This window comes from Vitis vinifera, chromosome 6 (genome assembly GCF_030704535.1).
Source record: "Vitis vinifera cultivar Pinot Noir 40024 chromosome 6, ASM3070453v1".
Lineage (NCBI taxonomy): Eukaryota > Viridiplantae > Streptophyta > Magnoliopsida > Vitales > Vitaceae > Vitis > Vitis vinifera.
The window spans coordinates 14,663,709-14,690,268 of NC_081810.1; the positions used below are offsets into that span (position 1 = coordinate 14,663,709).

At 33.1% G+C, this 26,560-nt stretch overlaps 1 protein-coding gene across 2 annotated transcripts; it reads left to right on the forward strand.

Annotated features, from left to right (window-relative positions):
* Positions 1-256: 256 nt before the first annotated feature.
* Positions 257-23,196, forward strand: LOC100265098 (abscisic-aldehyde oxidase). Of its 2 annotated transcripts, none has more exons than XM_019220666.2 (11): positions 257-537; positions 1,707-3,404; positions 4,395-4,648; positions 4,822-5,031; positions 5,158-5,358; positions 6,165-7,130; positions 8,780-8,875; positions 9,055-9,153; positions 9,538-9,727; positions 22,047-22,433; positions 22,527-23,196. In XM_019220666.2, the coding sequence occupies exons 1-10, from the start codon at positions 384-386 to the stop codon at positions 22,256-22,258; spliced, it is 4,080 nt and encodes a 1,359-aa protein (XP_019076211.1). In that variant the 5' UTR covers positions 257-383; the 3' UTR covers positions 22,259-22,433; positions 22,527-23,196. The 2 variants fall into 2 exon arrangements, with proteins under 2 accessions (XP_019076211.1, XP_002273629.1); XM_002273593.3 differs by having other exon boundaries at positions 258-537; positions 5,140-5,358.
* The last annotated feature ends 3,364 nt before the right edge of the window (positions 23,197-26,560 follow it).

The window sequence follows — 26,560 nt, forward strand, 5'->3', positions numbered from 1 at the left end:
CTGAATAGAAAAAACAAAAATATTTAACCTTTTTTTATTAAGTTAAAAGTAATTTATCAGTAAACCAACTAAATTGAAATCATTGGTAATCAATACATTTTTTTGAAGTGAATATTTGGCTTTTGGCTTTTCTATTAAAGAAGCAAACATAAAAACCAAATACAAAAGACACTGTAAAGTGGGAAATCATGGAGCTTTCACGGAATAAACCAATAGAATAATATTTATACCCTGAGTGGAGTAGAACTGTATAAGTGGGAAATAATGGAGCTTTCACCAAATACTAATATTTATATCCTATCCTGGGTGTTGGTGTCAATTGAATGATGATATGAATTGAATGGTGATATGAACGAAGCACTGGATTGAGTTGTAGTGGAGAAATGGAGCAGTCTGAACCAACTGTCAACGACTGTCTGGTTTTTTCTGTTAATGGGGAGAGGTTTGAGGTCTCCACCATCCACCCTTCCACTACTTTGCTTGAATTCTTGCGTTCTCACACTCCTTTCAAAGGTGCCAAGCTCAGCTGTGGTGAAGGTTTCTCTTTCTTCCTGACTCTTTGTTTTTTCTGCTTCGATGTACATACATACACTTGCTATGGTCATATGCTTATCTGTTCTCTCTGCTTGTTGGATTCCCAATCTGGGTTTTCTTTTTCTTTGACGGATGTACGGGTTTTCTTCTCCGTGTGTTGAATTTCCTTTATCTTCTTGTATTTATTGCTTGCTTTTAATTTTGTTGTCCTGGTTTTGTATATATTTGTACACATACGCCTGCAATCCTATGACTTATGTTTCTTTTTTTCTACCTGTTGGGTTCCCAATCTGGGTTTCATTTTGTGTTAGATAGGTCTCTTCTTCTGCATGTTAAATTTCCCCATCTCTGTTCATTGCTTGATTTCAATTACGCCGTCCCTGCTATACATATATGCGTCACAATAATATGTATCTCTGTGTTTCTCTATACTACTTGGATGCCCAATATGGGTTTCTTTTTTCTTTATTACTCGTTTTTAATATGTGCCACAGTTACATCACTCTCTCTTTCCCTTTAGTTCTTGGATTCCCAATCTAGGTTACTATGATAGATGGATCTTCTTCTTCTGCATGTCTAATTTTCTTGATCCTCTTCTCTTTGTGGCTTGATTTTAATTGTAATGGATGTGGTTTATTTATTTATTTATTTTTTATTAGTAATGGATATGATTTATTTTGCGTATTCTCTTCTTGTATTTGATTTTTTTGATTCCCTGATATATTTAGGATGCTGGGGATAATGGGGTTCATTTGCTCTAGTAGTGCTGTGCGTTTTTTTGATTTAATATATATATATTTCTTGGTTGCTGAGAAAATGTTGGAATGGTGAAAAACATAAAAATTTATTAAGCTGTCTTTTCCCTATTTAGGACACCAGAAAAAAATAATGTCCACTAAATTGAGCATAATTTAACCCTTTGATTAAGTTGTGTGAGCTTTCACTTTGTTTTTTGGGAGGATATACAACATAAAACATAAGATTCAAAATTCCATTTTCTTTTGCTCACTACTGGTTATTCTGATGATTATGCGGTTCAAGTATTACATATTTGAATTGTCTCATTATTCAATTGTTTCCAAAAAATTTTTTACCCATTGAAAATTTTGTATAGCCTATCAAACCCTCAAAGAATCAGGTAGCTGATACCTTGATATTTTTGCTAATTTCAGGTGGCTGTGGTGCTTGTGTTGTTCTTCTGTCCAAGTATGACCCTGTGCTTGACCAGGTGGATGATTTTGCAGTGAGTTCATGTCTTACACTGCTTTGCAGTATAAATGGATGTTCAATTACTACAACTGAAGGCCTTGGGAACATAAAAAATGGGTTCCACCCAATTCATGAAAGGTTCTCTGGATTCCATGCTTCTCAGTGTGGCTTTTGTACTCCTGGAATGTGCATGTCATTCTTCTCGGCTCTTGTCAATGCTCAGAAAACCCAGCGGCCAGAGCCCCCTCTGGGATTCTCCAAGCTTAAAGTTTCTGAAGCTGAAAGGGCTATTGCAGGAAATCTCTGTCGCTGTACTGGGTATCGACCCATTGCTGATGCCTGCAAAAGTTTTGCAGCAGATGTTGATATGGAGGATTTGGGGTTTAATTCTTTTTGGAGAAAGGGAGATAGTAATGAAGTGAAAATAAGCAGCTTACCCTTGTATAACCATAATGATAAGATTTGTACATTTCCCGAGTTCTTGAAAAATGAAACTAGGCCTTCTTTGCTTTTAGACTCTAGAAGATACTCCTGGAATAATCCTGTTAGCCTTGAGGAACTTCAAAGCTTATTGGGTTCTGTTGAGGATGGAAATGGAACTCGGGTTAAAGTAGTTGTTGGTAACACCGGTATGGGTTATTATAAGGAAGTAGAAAGCTATGACAAATATATTGATCTAAGATATATCCCTGAACTCTCAATGATTAGAAGGGATAATAATGGGATAAAAATTGGAGCAACTGTAACAATTTCTAAAGCTATTGAAGCTCTAAGGGAATACAGCAAAGGTGGACTTTACTCAGAAGGAGACATGGTCTATAAAAAAATTGCTGACCATATGGAAAAAATTGCTTCAGGGTTCATCCGGAACTCAGCTAGTCTAGGTGGAAATCTTGTGATGGCACAAAGGAACCATTTTCCATCTGACATTGCTACAGTACTTCTTGCAGTAGGTTCAACAGTAAATATAATGAATGGTCTCAAAAGTGAAGAGCTTACATTGGAGGAGTTCTTCAGAAGGCCAGAGTTAGATTCCAAAAGTATACTCTTAAGTGTCAAAATCCTGTCTTGGGATCAGATTACAGGCATTTCTTCCGGGGCCAAGATGAAGTTACTGTTTGAAACGTATCGAGCTGCACCACGACCCCTAGGAAATGCATTGCCCTATTTAAATGCTGCTTTAATGGCTGAAGTTTTTCATTGTAAAACTTCTAATGGGATTATTATAAGTAGCTGCCAGTTTGCTTTTGGTGCTTATGGGACTAAACATCCAATAAGAGCTGCAAAAGTTGAAGAATTTTTAACTGGAAAAATGCTAAGTGTTGGTGTTCTATATGAAGCTATTAAATTAGTTAGAGGCATTGTGGTACCTGATGATGGCACTTCAAGTCCAGCTTACAGGGCAAGCTTGGCTGTCAGTTTTCTTTTTGAGTTCTTTAGCCATTTGGTTGAGCCTAATCCTGAATCTCATGATGGTTCTGTGGATGGATATAGTACTTTACTGGTCAAAGCTTCTGAACTAAAAAGAATTAGCAACCAGTTAGATCATGGTAAAATCCCAACCTTGCTATCTCCTGCAAAGCAGGTAGTGGAATTGAATAGACAGTATCATCCAGTTGGTGAGCCAATTGCAAAATCTGGAGCTGCACTCCAAGCTTCTGGTTTGTCATATACTTGGTTTTATATTATGACATTCCTGAGTTAATTTTCTATTTAATTTTTATTTTATTGTTACAACTAGCTTTGTGCCGTTGATTCCATGGATATGGTAGGAGACATGAAGCCAGTTAAAGATAATTGATTTTATTGAAGGCCTAGAAGAAGTAAATAGCAATTTAATTTTCAAGTTGTAAATGTTTGGCTACATCTTGAATTTATTTTTCTTTTTATGATCAAGTTTGTATTGGTTACAGTACAGTGTCTGATGTTTCTTCTTTCAAGGGAATTTATTGTAATCAGAACTTCATATTCATGAAATTGAAACTTCTTCCCTGCCTCGTGAATGACCTTTCTTTGGCTTCTGTTTGTGTCTTTTGTCCTGATACAGCCATGCTGGATTCAACTCATGTCACTTATACCCTGTATTGTTCCCCCATTACCATTCTGTCAGGACATTGGTGGCTGGATAAGGCCTTGTTTTATTGTATAATCCATAAAAATGATTACTATTGGTTGCAAATAGCTTTTGGCACCATTTGGATTATTGTTTGAGGGAAAGCAATAGGAAGTATCTAGATTTTCTTGTTTGGTTTACCATGGAAAGCATGAACGAAAATCAACTATAATGAAAAATATCAAGAATTTATATATTTTCAAATTCTTCATTCCATATATTGGAGGAAACAAAAAAAGTCAGATGAACATATGCAAAAACTTTATTCAATTAAATCCATTCTTTATTTTCCTTAATTTTTTCTTTCCCTTTCATTTCACCTTCTATTTTCTTTCCTTCATTCTTTTTCCCAAAATTTTCAAGATCCGAACAAAGCATTTATTTTTCCTTCTTTTCCTTTTGTTTTTCTTCCCCACATTTCGTTTTAGATATGTATATTTATCCATTGCTGCAGTCTCCTGATGATAAAACTACTAGGTTTTACTATACTTTATTTTATTTTTTCTAGACAACTTACATGAGTTAACCAATCATGCAGGTGAGGCTGTTTATGTGGATGACATTCCTTCTCCAATGAATTGCCTACACGGGGCTTTCATTTATAGTACGAAGCCTTACGCTCGAGTAAAGGGTATCAAATTTAAGCCTAAATCACTGCCAGATGGAGTCAGTTCACTTATTTCTTTCAAAGATATCCCAGGGGAGAACATAGGCTCTAAAACTATATTTGGTATTGAGCCTTTATTTGCTGATGATTTTACTCGATGTGCCGGACAGTATATTGCTTTTGTGGTAATTACATGATGTTTTTGTCTTTCTTGTCCACTATATATATATATATATCTTCTTTCTGTTTGGTTGATTATAAATGTACTTTTAATGGGCATAGCATACAAACACATTTGATTACTTAATAAACTGAGATGTCCAATTCAGCCACTGATATATGCCGCATATGCGTATAGGTTGCAGACACACAGAAACATGCAGATATGGCTGCAAACCTTGCAGTGGTTGATTATGATGTGGGAAATTTGGAACTGCCCATTTTATCTGTAGAAGAGGCTGTTAGGAGATCTAGCTTTTTTGAGGTTCCTTCTATCTTGAACCCAAAAAAGGTTGGTGATTTCTCGAGAGGAATGGCTGAAGCTGATCACAAGATTCTCTCTGCTGAGGTATTTGTCATTTACTTGTTATACAAATTTTGTTCCTATTTCTATTAGTGTTTTTCTTTTATTTTTTGGTTTTGTGATGAATAATTGCTGAATTGTCCTCATGTCCAGATCAAACTTGGGTCACAGTACTATTTCTATATGGAGACACAAACTGCCCTTGCAATTCCAGATGAAGACAACTGCATTGTGGTTTACAGTTCAATACAATGCCCTGAATATGCACATAGTACTATTTCGAGATGTCTTGGTATTCCTGAACATAATGTTCGTGTGATCACAAGAAGGGTTGGAGGTGGTTTTGGTGGAAAGGCCATAAGAGCAATGCCTGTGAGTATATAAGTATCCGTTACCTTGTGTGTTTCCATCCATATGAATGAAATAATTATTGGAAAAAGAGAGAAAGAAGTGCGATGAAGGTTGAGCTGTACTTGAAGTTATTACAGATTGTCCCTTGTACCCGACACAAAGAATATCCTCTGCACATGTCTTGTGAAATTCTGTCTTTTATTAGTTCACATTTTTCAGTGTCTTAGAAAACATTTAGTTTTTAAACATGGGGAATACTCTTTATAGAATCCTTCATAATCAAGCAAACCCTAGAATGTTAGCTGTCAATGAAATGAAAAAAACTATTCACTCACTCAGTGCTTTGGATACACTTCCTCTTTTTTTTTTTTAAAATTAGAAATAAAAAAAGTATGAACTTACCTTATGTTCTTAAAATTTACTTTCAAATCTTTAAAATTTGATATAGCATAATTTTTTTAAAACCCTTTTTTTTAATCAGGTTTTAAAAGCTATTATCATTTTAAGGTAAGTCTCAAAGAGTTCTTGCATCTTGTATAGGATTTACTATTATTTTTTGTTTTTAAGAACATAAAACAAGAAGTTTATCCAAACAACACCTTATTTGTCATGAAGTACTAATTTGCTATAGTATCTTGATCCCGTGTTGTTTATATCATCCCCAAAAACATATTGTTCTCAAAATTTGTTCTCTCTTTCTCTCTCATACACACACACATTGTTCTTCCTTGATCTGATTCTGTTTCCTTTAATGGTGTGCTTTTTGTCCTGTTTCTTTCCCTCAACAATGGCTTCTAAGTGAAAACACTCACTCTATGATGTCTTAGGTTGCTACAGCATGTGCACTTGCAGCATACAAATTACGCCGCCCTGTCCGGATATATATGAATCGCAAAACTGATATGATAATAGCAGGAGGAAGACATCCAATGAAAATAACCTATAGTGTAGGATTCAAATCTGATGGCAAGATTACTGCCTTACACCTTGATATATTAATCAATGCGGGAATAGCTGCAGATATAAGCCCAATTATGCCTCACAACCTTCTGGGTGCCCTTAAAAAGTATGATTGGGGTGCTTTATCTTTTGATATAAAAGTTTGCAAAACAAACCATTCGACTAAATCAGCAATGCGTGCTCCTGGGGAGGTACAAGCTACATTTATTTCTGAAGCTGTAATTGAACATGTAGCATCTACTCTTTCCATGGATGTGGACTCTGTGAGAAGCAAAAACCTCCATACTTTCAACAGCCTCAAATTTTTCTATGAGGGCAGTGCAGGTGAACCTGTTGATTACACTTTACCTTCAATCTGGGATAAGTTGGCTAGTTCTTCAAGACTTAAACAAAGAACTGAAATGATAAAGCAGTTTAATATGTGTAATAAATGGCAGAAAAGAGGTATTTCTCAAGTACCGATTGTGCATGAAGTTTCATTGAGGCCAACTCCAGGGAAAGTAAGCATTCTTAGTGATGGATCTGTTGCTGTTGAAGTTGGAGGGATTGAGCTAGGCCAGGGGCTGTGGACCAAAGTGAAACAGATGGCTGCATTTGCTCTCAGCTCAATTCAGTGTGATGGAATGGGAGACTTCTTGGAGAAAGTAAGGGTCATACAATCAGATACATTAAGCTTAATACAGGGGGGTTTTACTGCTGGAAGCACTACATCAGAGTCCAGCTGTGAAGCTATTAGACTCTGCTGCAATATTTTGGTTGAAAGACTAACTCCTACCAAGGAAAGATTGCAGGAGCAAATGGGTTCTGTTGAATGGGGCACACTGATTCTTCAGGTAGTTATGTACACTTCTGCTTTTCAGGGCTGGATGACTTGATAAGGTCATCCTCCCCTTATTATGTTATGGTGCAGAAGCATGGTGCTTTGTATCAATGGAGAGATTATCTTCTGGTCTTTGTTGAGTCGGTGGATTCTTTTAAATAGAGTGAAAAATTAGGTTCTTTTCATCATGCTTTTCAATTGTGGAGAGTGTAAACTTTGAAAATGATTGAAAAAACCGTCTTCTTTAGAATGTGGTCCATCTATGGGCATATATAAGTACTTAGATTTTTGGCAAGATAGCCAAGAGATGGCATAACAGCTCACAAAATCTAGTCATGGATGAGTATGCATGTGATTTATGGATTATATAAATGTATATGTACATGTTGTAAGTGCATATGTAGATAGCTGCTGTATGCCTGTGGGGAAAGATAGAAAGTTGGGTGAAAAGTATTGCAACGTAATGAATGGCCTTGGATTTAGTTCATCATAAACTATTTCACGTCTTAGACTATCTGAAATGGGTAAGAGATAAGCAATGATCCCAGAGAATTGAAATTAGATGTTCTGTGGCTTTTGTTTATCTAAATAGACTTTAATTTAATGTAAGTTTAATTAGTACTAAGTAGTGTTAGGTATTAAGTTGTTGTTTTCCTTTTTTTTCTTTTTTTGTAGTGAAGTCTTGAAGCAACTTGCTTCAAGACTTAAGTCATTTTCTAAATTGTTTGTTTTTTTAACATATCTCTTTTTCTAAGACTATTTTGTCTTAATGGAAAAAAGTACAATTATTTTACTTTTATCTCAAATCTTAAAGTGGCTTGCTTTATAACTCAACTTAAAAAGAAGAAATAAAAAAACACTTACTGTGGAGATAGACATTAGTGCTTGGTCTAAAGACAGAAGAAAACGTAAGTTTGTCTCTACTACTTACATTATTACTTGGATTGAACTTTTGATAAGAATGCTATATTTTTTTCTTAACGCCTTTGATTATGTGTTGGATATTAGATTGTTTGCAATCCTACAACTGGAATTAAAAGTGTCTTTGCTTTGACTGAAAGCATAATATCAGGGGAATCTTGCAGTGTAGATAAGCTTTTTTGTGGATGTATACCTCTGATTTATGTCATATTTATTTTGCAAGAATTAATTCTTATTGTATATGCTTCATGTTGGTTTGCCTTTCTTGGGTATTGAAGGAGCAATATATTGGGATTCAGAAACAATCAAAATCAAACGAGGAAAAAAAACATTTAGTTACAATGATTGTACCTAGAACTATGACTCCTATAGTTAAAATTATTGAAAAATAGAACATTGATCATTTTGCATTCACTGTTTGATTAAACTAAATTAGGGTTGTTGACAACATGATTATATAATTTCTGAGAGGTAATCTGAGGCATAGGGCTGATGGCACAGTATTCTTTTTGATATTTTTCTCACTAAAATAGTTCTTAAACAAATTTATGGGAAAACAATGTGTAACAGAACTTCATATGTTGAAATCTAAATTAATTGTTAAAGATCTTTGGCATCTTCCCCATCTTTTCCATCTATGAGATATATATATTTTCTTTTCATTGTAATTTCTTCAAACTTTCTAAAAATTAGATGTTGAAGATCTTATCCATTTGACTGTTTCACTTCATCAAAATGCAGGCACAAAGTCAAGCTGTGAACTTATCAGCAAGTTCTTACTATGTCCCTGACTTTTCTTCCATGAAATACCTAAACTATGGTGCTGCTGTAAGTGAGGCAAGTTTTTTGAGATTGCCTAAACCACTTTAATTATTGTTTTTGTTGGAGTTAAATTAGTGCTCTTCATGTTAACTTGGAGAAGACTAAGCTTGCAGGCTTAATGATGCATCAAATTTTACTATCAAGGCCGATATATAGTTATGTGTGTGCTAATAATGAAACTTTGAGTGTCACAGGTGGAGGTAAATCTTCTCACTGGAGAAACCACCATTTTGCAATCTGATATTATATATGACTGTGGGCAGAGCCTCAACCCTGCTGTGGATTTAGGACAGGTTAGCCCAATTACAATGTTAAAATATTATATTTCCTTCTCTGCTTTTATATTCCTAAGTTTTGGTTAATTACAACTCAAATTCAATTTTTAATATTTCATTATCTTCTTTGCTTTTTTATCCCTTAGCTTTGGCACTTCTATCTTCTCTGATTTTGGTCTCCATATCCACATCTAAATGCAATGAAAATAGAATTTATCTCAGTAGGTGTTCAAGGCCCAGTACTCTCTATGGTTCTTACCTGGAAACATTTTTGTTTGAGAAGATTGTAGGATGTTTATAACTGTTCAATGTTTTCCTATTCTTAAAACTTGTGTTCATTTAATTGGTTATTGTCTTATGTGATTCATATGGCTCTAATATTCTTTCTGAGTTGCTTTACAGATAGAAGGAGCTTTTGTCCAAGGGATTGGGTTTTTTATGCTCGAGGAATACACAACTAATTCAGAGGGACTGGTGGTCACTGAAGGCACATGGACATACAAGATCCCAACAATTGACACCATACCCAAGCAGTTCAATGTTGAGATACTGAACAGCGGACATCATACAAAACGTGTTCTTTCTTCTAAAGGTATTTTCCTCAAAAGCTTCCTTGGAAATGCATGCGGGTTTTCAATTTTCCTCAAACACAGTATATTTCTCTTGTATCAAATGACTTTCTTCTAAATCAATTAATCAGCGTACTACTTGGAGATAAAAATTGGATAAATAATTTTCTGATTTTGTTTAACTGAAACAAATATACCATTCCTTGTGTAAATTATAAAACATTATGAAAGACATTGCATAATTTAGCTTGGCTCTCCAAATTTCACCATATTACTAAAAGTCAAGATCTTGAGCAAACTAGTAATTTTCATGGTCAAATGAGGAAAATTTTGTCTAAATAGAGAACTTTGTGGCAAGATGAGTAATTTTAGTCATTTATTTATTTATTTACTTTTTGAATTTTGAATTAGGGGATGTTAGGTAAACTGACTTAATGACTTAATATCACTTAATAATTTAATATAAGTTATAAAACATATTAATTATGTTTGGCAAATAATTTGACATCAAAATTAACTTAAAGTGGTATCATAAAACAAATCTTTTTTATTTTAAAATCCAACATAGTTTTGTATCCTTATTACCCAACTTATCAGCTTTGAAACTTTCTGAAGAAAAAAAAACATGGTAATCTCTCACCTAATTAAAGTCATATGTAAATCCTATCTTTATAATGATACATGGAACCTTCTAGAGAAGTGAAATAAGGAAATAGCCAAACCATACAAGCGGATAATAAACAAATATAGAAACAAGATATACAAGCTAGGGAGAAAAATAATCAATATCTTTGTCTGAGGATCAAAATGAAATCACACCAAGAATCAGTAGATGAAAAAATAATCCTTGTTACAAGGTGCCATCTATACATCTAAGGATTTGAAGAGCTGCACTGTAGTGGATGGACTGAGGTGCAGCCGTAATTTGATTGGAAACATGAACAACATGGTTGATGTCTAGGTTAGTGATAATGAGATATATGAGATTCCTGACAAGTTGTTGATATTGAGTAACATTTGCAAGATCCCCATCAATGGTGTTTAGCTTAGAGTTTAACTCATGAGGAGTATAAACAGTCATGTTGTCTGTCAATGCAGCGCTAGAAATAAGACCTGACGCATATTTAATTTGCAACAGAATATACCCTCTTGATGATTTGTCTACTTCAGTGCTAATAAGTAATGCAATAGTGCTAGATCTTTCATCTCAAAGCACAACATTTTTAACATCCATCTGAGATAAATGACATTATTTTATGAAAGCAATAATAATAAGAGTATGAATTGATGTCATGCTTGCACTTGGAGTAAAAGTTTCATCATAAGCAATTCTCTATTCTTGTATAAAATATTTGGCAACTTATGTTGTCTTGTACCTTTCAATGGTTTCATCTTATTAGGTTTTCACCTTATACACCCATTTACAATCAATTGCAGTTTTCAAGGGTGCAGGTTGATAAGATTTTAATACTTCTGATTCCTTATCAATCGCCTTTTACCAATGTTGATAAGATCACATTCAATGAAAAGACTTCGATTTATAATGAGACAAGATTGTTGACTTAAAATGACAAAAATCATGCAAGTAAAATGAAAGTATAGGTTCTCATCAAGAAAAATTGGGACCTAATTATTCTCTAGGGACTTCATATTAGGATTAGGCTCATTAGATACAATGGTGAAGTCTACCTAACTTAACCTAGTTATACATGGTGGTTTGTGAACTGGGTGTTGGCTAATTTTTAACTTTTTTAACAAAAATTAGAACAAAGATAAATAATAATGAAGTGTAAATGCAAGTCACCGTAAAATAGAAGGCGATGGAATGTAGGAGAGATTGCAAATAGTGATTTATAATGGTTTGACAACCACTTACATCCACTCCCTTTAGCTTCTTCCCAAGGATGGTGGCATATCCACCATGTTAAGAGATTACAAATAATGATTTATAGTGGTTTGGAAGCCGCTGCATCCACTCCCCTTATCTTCTTACCAAGTGTTGGAGTTGGGTTTGGGTGCCCAAGTGGGCCCACCCGACCCAACCCTACCCAATTAATGGGAGAAATAAGGGGAGCAGTTTTTGGGAGTTTTAAAACTATACAGAATCTGCCACTATTTAAAAAAAAAAAGTTTTTTTTTTCTCTCTTAAGAGAAAACTCTCTCTCTCTCTGAGAACTCTCTCTGTGGAAAACTAGAGAGAGAAAGAATACATTTTCTCTCTCTCTTCCTGAAAACAAAGGTGAAGAAATATGTTTTCTTCTTTCCTTGGAAAACATAAGAAAGAATAATTTTTCTTTTGAAGAAACAAAAAGTCCTTTCTCTTAAAGTTATTTTGTTTTCTCCATGAAAACGAAGGTCAAGACTCTTGTGCTGTGAGAAAGGAATGATTCTCGTATTCGTAATTTCATTCATGACTTGAGGTGAGAAATTTGGCTAGTGAAACAACCATTCTGGATCTTGGGGATTTCAGAAGGTAATCAAAAATCTTATTATCTTGGGCATTTCAAAAGAAGAACATTTTTGTTTTCTTTGAAAAAGAAATAAGTAGAGAAAGAAATGTTTTCTGGTTATGGTTCCGGAAAAACACATTTCTTGAATTTAAAAATAATTTTTTTTGTTTGACTTTATTCTACAAAAAAATAAAAAAATATTAAATAAACAAAAAATTTGGGATTATATGATTTTGGATATTGTTCTAGAAAAAAAAAACGAAAAGGAAAAAGATAAGAGCCACTTGGAGAAAAAATAGGTGCAAAGTGCACCCACTCCAGGAGTCTCAATTTCTGGTTATGGTTCCAGAAAAGCCCTTCTCCAAAACAAATAAAGTGGAATATTTTTTCTGGGAATTTTTTTTTTTGAAAAAGTAATAATAATACAAAAAGTTAAATATGTTTTAATCTACTTATTAACATCAAAGTTGAATTAGTGTTTTTGGTTAGAACCTTTCTCATGCTCACTTGAGACCCAAGTTCGAGCTTTGATGCCCTCATTCAAGTCAAATTATATTGATTTGTTCAAATATAATTAGACTATAAAAAAAGAAAAGAAAAGGAGGGTCTTAAATATGAGTATTCGTTACTAGTGAAAAAATAAAAAGGGAGAAGGGATTGCCCATAAAAAGGCTCGATCCCTTGACCATAGGTATAAGAGTCCTGTACTCTACCAACTAGGCTAGATGTTTTTTTTGTTTTCATAAAAGACTATGGTTATTGAAAACAACATCTAGAGTTACGGAAGACATTGTGTATAATCCTAATATTGTTGTTCCTTTTAGTTTTAAGAGAGAAGATTAGTTCTTTTTCTACATGTTACTTTTTTATGCTTTATACATGTAATGTATCTTATATGCAAGATATGACATGAATATTTATCGTTTGATAAATGAGTATGTCTTTTATGTACATGCATGTCTTTAATTCTTTTGCATACGTTATTGATACATGCTAGTTGTATAATATATTTTTTTTATAGAGTGGGAGGTTTAAGGCTAAAAAGAAATTTAAGTAATTTCTTGCCTAAAATTAGAAATACTTGCATAGATTATTTCAAATTTGTAATAATTAAAATTGTATATAGGAGTTGATTGGGAACATAGTGAACTTTCGTTTCTATTGCAATTTAAGGTTATTACACATTAGAAAATGATTAGAGCAGGTAAAAGTATCAATATCCATAAAAGTACCGATTAATAAGAATGTGCAATATCTCTAAGTAGTTGAATATATCGACTACAACAAGGAACATCATAGAATAATCAAACAAAGGTGAGAAACTGAATGACGATAATTACAAGATTTGGTATCACAAAGTTCAGTATTTCCTTGAAGAGCGAGAGACTCTTGATACACTGAATCATGTCATGTAAGAACCTAAACAAGGAAACTCTGCTTAACATAAAAGAGATCAGAAGGCTTATATGGGCTGGAAGAAAAAGAGTTCTTTAACTCGCATTACATTGTTAAACTGTATGTAAGATGATCTCATGATTGAGTATGAGGTTTACCAAACTACTCATAAAATGTGGCAAGCTCTAAAGGAAAAGTATGGTGAACTTTCAACTACTAAGTTGAGAGAACTTGTACTGAAATTTGAAAATTACAAGATGTGACTGAACCATACAATGAAACAACATCTTAGGGAGATGAAAAGAATGATAAGAGAGCTTAAGATATCCGGACATGTCTTCACTAATAAGCAACAAGTTGAGGCGATCATCAAATCTCTACCAAAGAGCTGTGAACATATGGTGGTGAATATGACACATGATAAGAGTGTCAAGACCTTTGATAATATATTTTGCCATCTTGAATTGGAAGTCAAGTGACTTATGGTTGCTAGGCCCAATGAACAAGCTCATGTAGCTGAATCCAGTTCTCGCAAAAACTTTCGACTTTAAGCGTAATAGAAAATTCTTCAAGAAGAATAAGAGATCTGATGATGCTTCAAAGAAAGAAAAAATTGAGACACGCAAGAAGTTTAAGCGTGCTAAGAAGGATAAGAGCAAGTTCAAATGCTATAATTGTGGCAACTATGGTCACTTTACTCATGAGTGCACCGAGTCAAACTAGACTTAGTCCCCACTAACCATATAGCTAGAGACCAAGGAGCATATGTAAAGTTTCGACGAATTAGTTTCGGTACAAAATGAATCTATGTAGGAAACAACTTTAAAGTTGAGGTCAAGGGTATTGGAACGTGTAAATTGGAGTTGTGTAGAGAATGTACCCTATTCCTACATGATGTTATTTATATTGCGAATATTCGACGAAATTTGGTCTCTGTGTTAGTCTTTTTTGGTTTAAGTTTCAATTTAAATTTTCATGATTCAGTAATGGAGTTGTATTTGGGAACAACATACTTTGGTTCTGGATTTATTTTGAATGGTTTTATAGTTCTTGACATTGATAACTGTGTGTTGTCTAATACTAATGATAGTTATTATTCGTTGATGACTACTTCTAGAAATGCATGTTATCATGTGATCATATGACATGCTAGACTTGGACATATTGGACAAGGAAGAATGAACAGACTAGCTAGAGAAAATCTTCTTGGTCAATTCACTAAAAGAGATATGCCAACTTGTGAATATTTTCTAGCTAATAAAACTATAAGAAAACCATTCAGAAAAGGAACTAGAACTAAAACATCATTGCAATTGATCCGTTTTTTACATTTATGATCCTGTGTGTGTTAAAGCAAGGTATGAGGCCTTGTACTTCATCACTTTTATTGATGACTTTACTCGTTACGGTCATGTTTATCTGGTTTCTCATAAGTCAGAAACATTAGATTGTTTTAGATGCTACATTAATTTAGTTGAGAATCAGTTAGACAAAAGGATCAGAACATAAAGAACAGACTGGGGTAGAGAATATCTATCAGAACAATTTGAAGATTTATGTGATGAAAAGGGTATTGGTACACAATAGACTATTCCAAGGACCCCATGACATAATGTTGTTGCTAAAAGGAGGAATAGAATATTGTTACACATGGTTAGATCAATGGTGGTTCAATCCAATCCTCCTATTTCATATTGGGGAGACGCATTGTTGACTACTTCTCATGTACTTAATCAAGTACCCTCAAAGTTTGTTTCATCTACTCCATATGAGTTATGGAATAACCGAAAGCCTAATCCTGGCAATTTGCGACCTTGGAGGTCAGTGGCTTATGTTCACAATCCTTTGCATAAATATGAAAAATTAGGTCATAGAGGAAGGAAATGTATCTTAATAAGATACAGTGAACACTCCAAAGGGTATGTGTTAATAGGTGAGCATGAAGATGGAATAGTAACTGAATTAAAATCACGAGATGTCATGTTCTTAGAGGGCAATTTCCCACGTATTGGTGAAATTGATAGGGATTTACATCTTTATGAAATTATGAATCCCAACATAAGATTCATACCCGAATAGCAGTTGATGCTTGAATCGAGTGGGAGTGAACTAGTACTTGTAGCAAGTACAGTAGAAGAGTCGATGTTGAGAAAAAGTTCTCGATAAATTATTCCTCGACGACGATTTGAAATTGAAGGGGAAGTTCATATTGTCACTCAATATGATGATGCTAAGCCTAAGTGGGTTCAAGAGACTCTTACTTGTCTAACTAAAGATGAATGGAGAAAAGCAATGGAAGAGGAATTGGAGTTGATACGAAAGAATCAAGTCTAGGACTTGGTTGATCTGCCTTCAAATTGAAAATCTATTGGGAACAAATGGGTTCTTAAAATAAAATGAAAGGTAGATGGATCCATTGAAAATTATAAAGCTCGATTAGTAGTTAAAGGGTATACCCAACAAGAGGGTATAGCCAATGAGGAAACCATCTATCCAGTAGTTAGGTTTGCCTCAATTCGCCTCATTCTAGCTATAGTAGCTCATATAGATTTAAAGCTACACTAAATGGATGTTAAAACAAATTTCCTTAATGGAGAGTTGAATGAAGAAATCTATATGAAACAACCAGTGGATTTCATTATCCAAGGCCAATAACACAAAGTGTGCAAGTTAAATTGATTGATTTATGGCCTTAAACAATCATCTAGACAATGGAACTTAAGATTTTATTGTGCAATAACTTCGTATGTTTTCACAATGATTGATGAGGACCATTATGTTTATATTAAGAAAAATAAAGATAAATATATGTTATTATCTTTATACATGGATGATATACTTATAGTTAGAAATGATTTGGAGTTTGTATAAACCATTTAAAGATGGTTGTCATCTACTTTTGAGATGAAAGATATGGGAGAAGCATTTTACATTCTTGGAGTAAAGATCCATAGTGATCGTTCTCACAAACAAGTGACTCTTTTACAAGAGCACTATATTAAGAATATCCTTGAATGATTCAATATGCAAGATTGCAATCCCATTGACACTCCATTTGCAAGAGGTGAAAACCTAAGTAAAGAAATGAGTCTAAAGACTCCAAAAGAAAAGAGAAAAATAACTAATGTTCCCTATTTCAGTGTTGTTGGGTGTCTAATGTATGCTACAATGTGTACAAGACTATATATATCTACTATGTTGTTGGGGTGGTGAGTCGTTACCAAGAAAATCCTAGAATGATGCATTGGAAAACAGTAAAGAGAATTCTTCAGTATCTAATAGGCATTGTGGACTATTCCTTTTATTATTAAGGCAAAGAATTGTGCTTGTGGGTTACTCACACGTCATTTGGGCAGGTGATCTAGATGAGCACAAATCAACATCTAGATACACATTCTTGTTTAATAATGGTGCCAAATTATGGAAAAGCAAGAAACAAACTTGTATAGCTTTGTCAACCATTGAAGCTGAATTTATTGTTCGTTCAGCTGTAATATAAGAAGTTGTATGGTTGAAAAGATTTTTGCAAAGCTTGGGAATAGTCAAGGATGTTTTTACGCTAATGACAATCAATTTGAGACCATTTATGTAAATGATCCGAAATATCATGGAAGAATTAAACATCTAGATACCAAGAATAATTTTAAAAGAGATATTATTGCACGAAGAGAAAATGATCCTGAATATTTACCTATATGTGAAATGGTTGTTGATCCATTCACAAAATCCATTTTAAGAAACATGTTTTTCTATACATGGAAAGTCATTGGGATTGCGTCGGTTATGATCTATGTGGATCATATGTCATGAATCATTATTGATTGGATATAAGATACTTTATACATGATAAAATGATATGAATATTTGTTATTCATATAATTGAATATGTAATTGGTACTTACATATTTGAGTATGTCAACAGGCAAAGGTTGACTCTCTCATACGAGCAACCGCCCTAATCAATATGTTTATGAGCTGGGATGAGACACAATATACTAATATTGATAAATGAGTTAAAAGTATACAAGAGATGATGAGTGTCGCCTTGATTAAGTGTCAAGATGAGGTCTATAGTAAATGACATCTTGACCGAATGTAATCGCCCACAATTACATTTTTCTATTTGAACCGGACTTGAGTTTTAGCATAAAAGGTTTAAGGAGAACCATAGATGCAAAACTTAAACAAGCTGTTAGTGTGAAGCTCTTAGTTGAGGTCCATAGTGGTAGTTTGACATACACTCTCTAAGTGAAGAGAAACCACCATAGCATGTATTTCATACTACATGTGTTTGAATGTGACTAATAAGGAAAGTGAGTGATTAATCCTTGCATCTTCACAGTGTGAGATCCTTAGGGCTTATTACAATTATAATAGCCCATATTGTACTCTTTGTACTTTTGACTATGTTTTGAGGTGACAAACTAATGTTGCTACTTTGATATGTTTTCGACGGAAATGAAATAATCTATCCTTATGGGACATATTGGGCAAGCAATTAATTTGGATCTAAAAGGCATGAGCTCATAAGGAAGACTTTTTTTAAGATTGATAAAGATGTGTTCATGGTCAATTGATTATATTGCTTTCGTAGCATATATAATTATGAATGCATTTATAATGTTGGATGATATACAACTTTGAGGGATTAAGTGTATGCATTAAAATGTAACTAAATAAGTCTAGGGTACAATGAGACATGATTAGTATTGTTCACTCATAATTTTTGGGGTGGAGCTGCTATGTATCCCTAACAGGTGCATAAGTTTATAGCTCCCAAATTGTAGGTGTGCTTGCATAGTCACATGACCCATTTGCCTATATGAATGACCTTTAAAAGTGGAATAGAATGGACTTGGATGAATGATTGGGCTAGTTCAACCCATCTTGTGCAAGTGGGAGATGTTGGAGTTGGGTTTGGGTGCCCAAGTGGGCTGACCTGACCCGACCTGACAAAATTAATGGGAGAAATAAGGGGAGTTGTTTTTGGGAGTTTTAAAACTATCCAAAAACTGCCACTATTTAAAAAAAAAAAGTTTTTTTCTCTCTATTAAGAGAAAACTCTCTCTCTTTGTGAGAACTCTCTCCATGGAAAACTAGAGAGAGAAAGAATACATTTTCCCTTTCTCTTCCTGAAAACAAAGGTGAAGAAATACGTTTTTTTCTTTCCCCGGAAAACATAAGAAAAAATAATTTTTCTTCTGAAGAAACAAAAAGTCCTTTTCTCCGTGAAAACGAAGGTCAAAGCTCTTGTTCTGTAAGAAACGAATGGATCTCATATTCGTAGTTTCATTCATGACTTGAGGCAAGAAATTTGGTTAGTGAAACAACCAATCTGGATCTTGGGCATTTAAGAAGGTAATCGAAAATCTTATTATTCATCACCAAGCATAGTGGTATATCCACTATGTTAAAAGCTTCCTCAACCAAAGCTCTTAGTGTTTCTATTCACTTAGATTCCAAGATTCCAATAGACCTTTATAAGTACAAGAAATCTCTCAACTCTTCAAATAAATGCTTTCTTAAGTACAAGATGAAATGAATCAAGCAACTCTTTGTGAAAGTGGATTTACAAATGAAAATGGTCAAGTACAATAGTGCACTTAATGAGGAGCAAATTTGGATTCAATGAATTTTGGAGAATTGAAGAAGCCAAGAATGATAATAAATGGGGTTTGTAGGTTATTATTATGTCAATAAAGACACCTAAGGTTGATTATATATAGGTTTTAGTCAACCTGACCATTAGGCACATCTTATAGGAGACTAGTCAACTTTGACTAGCCATTAGACATTTAATGAGATGTAGCTGACCTTTAGAAGCTATACCTACCCATTGAGTCAACCATATGGTCCAGCTTTTGGTCATTAGGTTGACTAAATGGTTGGCCTTCTGCAGGTGGTAACTAAACTTGCACATCTATCTTTTCTTTTGCTGCTAAAGCTTTCAAATCCATCATTACTTTTTCTGATTATGGTTGACCTTTTAGGCTTGTAATCCATTTTGTGCTTGGATAGTCCAAAAAGTTTCTGCAGAAGTCCAAAATTGATTCCAACCTTTTAACCATGTCTTTGAGCTGTAATGCATGAATTTCAAGGAGATTTTTGTTAGTTTAAGGCTTGGTTTAGGCAAAAAAAAATTTAAGTATCCTTTAAGGGTTTTTCATGGAATTAAGGGTCATGTGGCCTACTTTGCTAGGTTAAGATTTGTCACCCTCAATAAATATACAAGTACTAATTTACAAGAAAAGATAAAACATAACCTGTGCTAGGTCTTCAAGCTTTCCATAGTCTTCAACTTTAAGTCCTTGTCTTGAATTTCTTCAAATAATAATACTACCATTAATATGATCTTCATTACCTGATACTCTTAGACAAACTTCAACTATTAGTACCATAATCCTTGTTTTGTGATAATCAAAACTTAGGATTACCCATCCTTGGGGGTTTAACATTCAAAAGAACCATCTTCACAACCATTTGTTACTGAAGAAGTTGGAGGGTGGTTGCTACATTGACTTGGTCATCGAAAGGATTAAGAAATGTAAGATGGATTACCCAACTCACAGAAATGATTTGAGAAATGGAGAGATGTTGAAAATTGTTTCTTGTTACATATTCCTTTTGTAAACAATCAAATATTTTCTATATTGGTATTTTCTTATAAAAATAAGTTCCCTTATAGAACTAAGGAAAGATGTCAAAATATCTTTATAAATATAAATGGAGATGAAGGCAAAAAAATATTATGAAACTGAAATGAGTTTTACAAAACTATACAGGATAAATGGAGATGTGAGGAAGAGTAGGAGACATCGATGGAGCAGGGTTTAGGTTCAAGGTGCAGCCACTAAGAATAAGGAACCATCAAATCTTTCTTCCCTTGTTTCTCTCTCATAAGCTCATCACTTCATAAGGATAAATATATTGAATTTATTAGTTTCAAAAAGCTTTTCGATTGGTTTTTTCATATTTGACAAAAATCAGCAAAATTCAGCACTAACAAGTTTTTAAGTTATCAAATTCAGTAAAGTTTGGATTAAATCATGTTAAGTCATTAAGTATTAAGTTCTCAGTTTTATTGAACAATACCTTGTTAATATAGGTGTAAATTAGTAATTCATTTGTTTCCTTGTGGATTTAGATGAGTGCATTTGTTTTGTTCTTCATCTAATATTGTTGGGAGTTTCCTTTCCCTTGTCCAGCTGTAAATAGTAAATAGGTCATCACACTACAAACATCTGCTCACTTTTCCTCTATTTAACTGGAGTTGATTACAAGGTCTCTAGTGCAATTTGAAACTGTTGAATTTTAGAGGTTGGATTCTTTGCTCTGCTGAAGTAAAGACTTCAAATTTTGGCAAACAAATCGTCCTTGAGTCTTTACAGATGATTGATCAAGGTGATGCACCACATTTATAATTTGCACCAAGATCAGGTGTTGACATAAGCAACTATCTGGAATCACCTCTACACTCAGAACCTCTAGTGCCCATCCATAGCTCTGATACCAAATTGGTGTCTATGTGTAGTCTGAAGTAATAGAAAATAGAGAAGTTTGGAGTTTGGAGGTCGGGATCATCATGGAGGGGAGCTCCTATGTGAACATCAAACAGGATTTAGTTGATACTTTTGGGATTGTAGAGGTCTATTGATTTGATGAGAACTGTTGAGAGGCTTTCTTAAAGGTTGTACATCTCCTATGGGTGGATCCAACATATGAGTCATGAAGAGGTCAAAAACTTTTATTATTTTAGAATAAAAGGAGAGAACTTATGCTTGAGGAGTTCAATTCCAAAATGTCTTAAATTTCTAATATTGGTTCCAATAATCATTCCTTATAGAAGATAATATCATGAAAGAAAATTCTTGTTTCCATATTTCTTTATGAAAAATAGCTTTCTTTGTAAAATAAGGAAATATTAAAGGAAGATCTCGAATGAGAAAGGGTATAAGTTGGGAGAGATGGGAATGGAGTAAGATTGTGAGTGAGGAGTTAGAAGTGAGAGGGTGTTGGCGAGAATAATAGAGATCCAATATAAGAAGCTTACCTGTTGGAAAATGCTCAATTCTCTTTGAATCTTGAGAATCTAGAAGAGTTGGCCTTTTCTTTTTCTTGCATTTCTGATACAAATGGAGTAATTTGCAGTATTCATCAGAAGTAACTCTTGTTGTTCTCAATGAAATGATGTGCTAGTTAAGCTCAAATGTGGGAAAAGGCTTAATTCTCTTTGAATATTGAGAACATAGAAGAGTAAGCTTTTATTTCTTTCTGCTAGAGTAGCATTAACATGAATTGTCAGCAACTCATTACAATAGAATGAGAAATGGCTGCAGTAGTAAGTGGATAGTACTGCTACAGTAACTACATGCAAAAACTTGTTTTATTTGCTAAAGGCTAGTACAATTGACTATGCAATTCATTGTGAATTAAATTGATACAGTGCTTTCTGTAGATTGATGAATCATAATCAGCAAGGTGAATATGTTTTGTGCAGCTTCTGGTGAGCCACCATTACTTCTAGCAGTTTCAGTTCACTGTGCTACAAGGGCAGCTATTAGAGAAGCCCGACAACAGCTTCTTTCCTGGACTGGGCTATGCAAGTCTGATTTGACATTCCAGTTGGAGGTCCCGGCAACAATGCCTGTTGTGAAGAATTTGTGCGGACTGGAGAATGTGGAGAGCTACTTACAAAGCTTGCTCTCTTAATGCTAAAACCATTTCCGGCTTTTGTGTGGTAATTCATGTGGATCTAGTTTATTTTAGTGGATGGTAGAGATTGTGAATATGTACATGGGTGTAATGCTGCTTACATGTAGTGATGATCATAAGAGGAGTGGAAAGGTGGGGGGTGGCTGGTGATGGAACTTCACCAAAAAATAAGGTGTCTTTTCTTTTTCTTTCTCCATTATTGTCTTTACGATAAGATATTGAACCTAACTTTATGGGGACTGTTTTTTTTCTTCCATTTTTGCAGGATGAACAAAGTAGGAGACTCAAATGCCATTCAATAATTTACTCACCAGCCCTCAGTCACTTTCTTTGAGGTTTTAAAAACTGTATTGTGTACATTTCTATTGCTCTCAACACTCAACTGCACGGTATCCATGGAGTGCTTGTTATGCACTTCAATAATTCACCCACAACTGATCGGTCACTTTCTTTGAGATTTTATAGTAGCATGCCTCCAGGTTCTTGAAAGTTGACTATATATGGAAAAGATATTCGATGAGAAAGGAAAAGTAGTGTTAATGCTGAGCTACTCTGGCCGCCTTCCATCACAGCTTCATCTCCAATCCTTGTGCCATCAATGGCTTGAATATGGTCACCGACCTCGAGGTTGGAGTCAGCTTTGAATTCATCCTTGTACTCGCTACCAGTCTTTTTGTTGGCTGTTGTTTCAGCTGAGAAGACCCACTAAAATCTCCACAAAACAGAGAGGAAGAGAGCAATCTGGAATTGTTTTTTATTCACATTTCTCAGATTCAATCTCAGCCATTAAGGTTTTCCACTTACAACATATGCAGCACTTTAAGTGTCTCAAATTCCATTATGAATTAATTTGTAAGTTATTGATATTTTCCTAATAGTGTAAGAGATTTTCATATTATTATAAAGTAAATATCTCAAAGTGAGATTTTCTTTTAGGAATAAGTATCTTTGATCATTCTACAATAAGCTTATTATATGGAATATTCCTATGCAATTAGGAATGTATAATGTTAGAGATTTTGGTTGAAAGAGAGAATCTCTTTTGGATGTAATTAGGACTTTGAGATTTGAGAGCTTTGGGTGTAATATCCTTGAATAATGGTGGAAGTTCTTCATCTTCCCTAGAAGATGTAGGCATTAAGCTGAATCACCTAAAACAACTGATTAAAGTATCGCCAAAATATTTGTGTGTGTCGGTACATTTGGAAACGACTTTTCTTGCCGATATCGGAATATTTTGGTGTCGGTGCATTTGGAAATGACATTTCCCACCGAAATATTGACGGTCAATGCTATGCATTGACCAAGGCAAAGCTCAAAAATGAGCTGTTCCCGAGGGAGTTAAACCCCAAACTAAAAGGTTGGTTGAGCATCCATTTTACCATTGGGTAAACCAAAATAATTATAATTAATTTGTTGTTTAAAATATTGTTTTAATATTTTATATATCTGAAAACTTTTAATATATATATATATATATATATAACAAGTTTTTTATGCCATTAAGATATTAATTAAATATTTAAAAACACACACACACAATATATATATATATATATATATATATATATATATATATATATATATATATATATATATTAAAAGTTTTCATATATACAAAATATTAAAACAATACTTTAAACAACAAATTAATTATAATTAAATAAAAAAATTTAATTTAATTGAGTAACAACAAGTTTTTTATGCCATTAATATATTAATTAAATATTTAAAAAATGATACATTTATCATCATTTATTTTATATCATTTAGTACAATTAAATTAAATATATCATAATTATAATATTAAATATATTTTAAAATTAAACATATTATAATCAAATATCACAATATTATTATTGAATAATATTTGATGTAATTTAATAATCAATGTACACTTATATATATATATATATATATATATATTAATTTCTTCAACAAAATAATTTTAAAATGTCTATTATACTTTTAATTTTATTTCTAAGAGTTTTATTTTACATTTTTAAAAGTTTTGATCAATTTTAGGTCAATCGATATTTTGTATCAAAATATTCGCCAATATATCCGATATATCTGTAAAATCAAACTACCAATATATCCGTGATTACCGACATTTTTATCTTTGTCTAAAACATTGTGTGTTTTATACATGCATTTTTTCCCCTCTTTTCTTCTCCCTATTGATCTTTGTTGTGGTTTTTCATAACATTGATATTAAGTTTAGGCTATTAGACTTGGAATGATGGCAAACTATGAGGTTGAGAAGTGGATTGTTGGATTTGTCATATTAAAATTGATATATCCATAAAATCGAATTATCAGTATATCCGTGATTACCAATATTTTTATCATTGCCTAAAACATTGTGTGTTTTATGCATTTTTTTTCCTCTTATTTTCTTCTCCCTATTGATCTTTGTTGTGGTTTATCATAACATTGATATTAAGTTTAGGTTATTAGACTTGGAATGATGGCAAACTATGAGGTTGAGAAGTGGATTGTTGGATTTGTCATATTAGAACAAAATTTACAACCTAATTTTACCATTTAAAAGTAGCTTTTGTCTAATCAAAAGAATTTTAACAAAAAAACTAAGATAGTATAGTGACTCTAGGTATCATTTTCAGAGATGGTGAGCGTGTTCAGTAATCAAGAGGGAAAACAATGTTAATTGGTGATATGAAAAAAGTGAAATAGTAAAAAATCATATATGAAATTTGATAAAAATTGATTTTAAATGAAAAATTAAACTAATCAAAATTAGAACAAAATATACTTATGAAAAAGCTCTTGAATTAGCTAGAAATCAAATTCTATGATAAAAAGGTCCTCAAGATCTACTATTCATCAAGTTTGATTAAAAACTTCAAGTTAGATTAAAAACCTTAAAATCATACCTAAACTGATATTTGATTAGGCTTTAAATCCAGATCCAATTGATTCTCAAATTATGAATCCTGATTTTATTGTTCAATTATTCACAATTTAGATCAACTCATCTTTAGTTACTTTTTAATATATCCTGTAATGAAACTCTATGATCTAACTGTATCTAATATTAAGCATTTAGTGAATTAAGTAAGATTTCATTATATTCCTTATTTAAGGTGATTAAAAGAAAATATTTTCTCATCATCAATTAATCAAAAGCACCTTTCAATCTTATAGTTCACCATTGATCTTGACTCTGGATCTTTCTTCCTTTGAGAAAAATGAAAGCTAGCTACTCATGTTTGTGAGACTCCACACAACATGTTTGGTTAGTGGAAAAATGAAGGAAAATGCAATAAAGTGAAAGAAATTTTATTACAAAAACTCTCTTACATATGATCTAAAAATGAAAAAAAACAAAAAACAAAAACAAAAAGAAGAAAACTAAAAGATCCAAAGCTCAAAAAAAGTCTAAAATGAGAGTTTCAAACTACTATTTATAAGCCAAGTTTAAGTGGACACTTGATATCATCCTAGAGATCATCTAGAACATTCTCTTGTAATCAATGACTCTAAAAAAATGTTTACAATTTCAATTAAAGAATATTAACACCAAAATCAACATTTTTGTGCAAGCATTCCAATTTTGCATGATTATGTGAAATGATAATTAGCTACAATTTGTAAAGTCCTTAGTCTATTTGTCATGCTCATGTGCACTTTCACAAGTGTTCATACATATGCTTTAATCCTTACAACTTCTACTCTAGTTCATTTAGCATGATCATGTTAATTTTGCTTAATCATATGAAATTAACATTCCTTCCTTTTTATGCTCTCTTTAACAATTTTCCACACTTCCTCCTTCCAAGATCAAGATGATTTGCAATTTAAAATTACTCTACAACTCACAAAAGATGGTTAGTAAACATTATAAAAGCAACATGTCAATTGGGTATTTTTATTAGCTTTTTTCCTATAATGTGTGACCATATATAATTACATTTGTGTAAATATTATTTAAGGGTATCAATTGATAGGTAGGTGAATCAATTGATTGAGCATCCAAGAGTCTTATGTATGGAAGACTCAAATTATAAATGGGGAGTTAGAAAATTTAATTTATATGAATGCGGTGTTACAACTTTTGTAACCCCATCATTATGAAATTTATTTGGTACATTATGTTTGAGTAATGGAGGAAAATGAAAAAGTATAACCTATGCAATTATAGAGATGCATTCAAGTTAATAACCCACCATTACCCATTAATTTGTACATAATGGGTATTGATTACTACTCAAAAAGTGCTCTTTTATAGCTTGTTATAAACTCTTTTAAACACTTTTGAGTAGTATTTATTACCTT

Bases quoted from the DNA above. Each gene is read 5' to 3' on its own strand.
- LOC100265098 (XM_002273593.3), top strand. From the start codon at position 384: ATGGAGCAGTCTGAACCAACTGTCAACGACTGTCTGGTTTTTTCTGTT. The intron at 5,359-6,164 runs GTGAGTATATAA...ATGATGTCTTAG, and splicing joins AGGCCATAAGAGCAATGCCT to GTTGCTACAGCATGTGCACT. The intron at 7,131-8,779 runs GTAGTTATGTAC...ATCAAAATGCAG, and splicing joins GGGGCACACTGATTCTTCAG to GCACAAAGTCAAGCTGTGAA.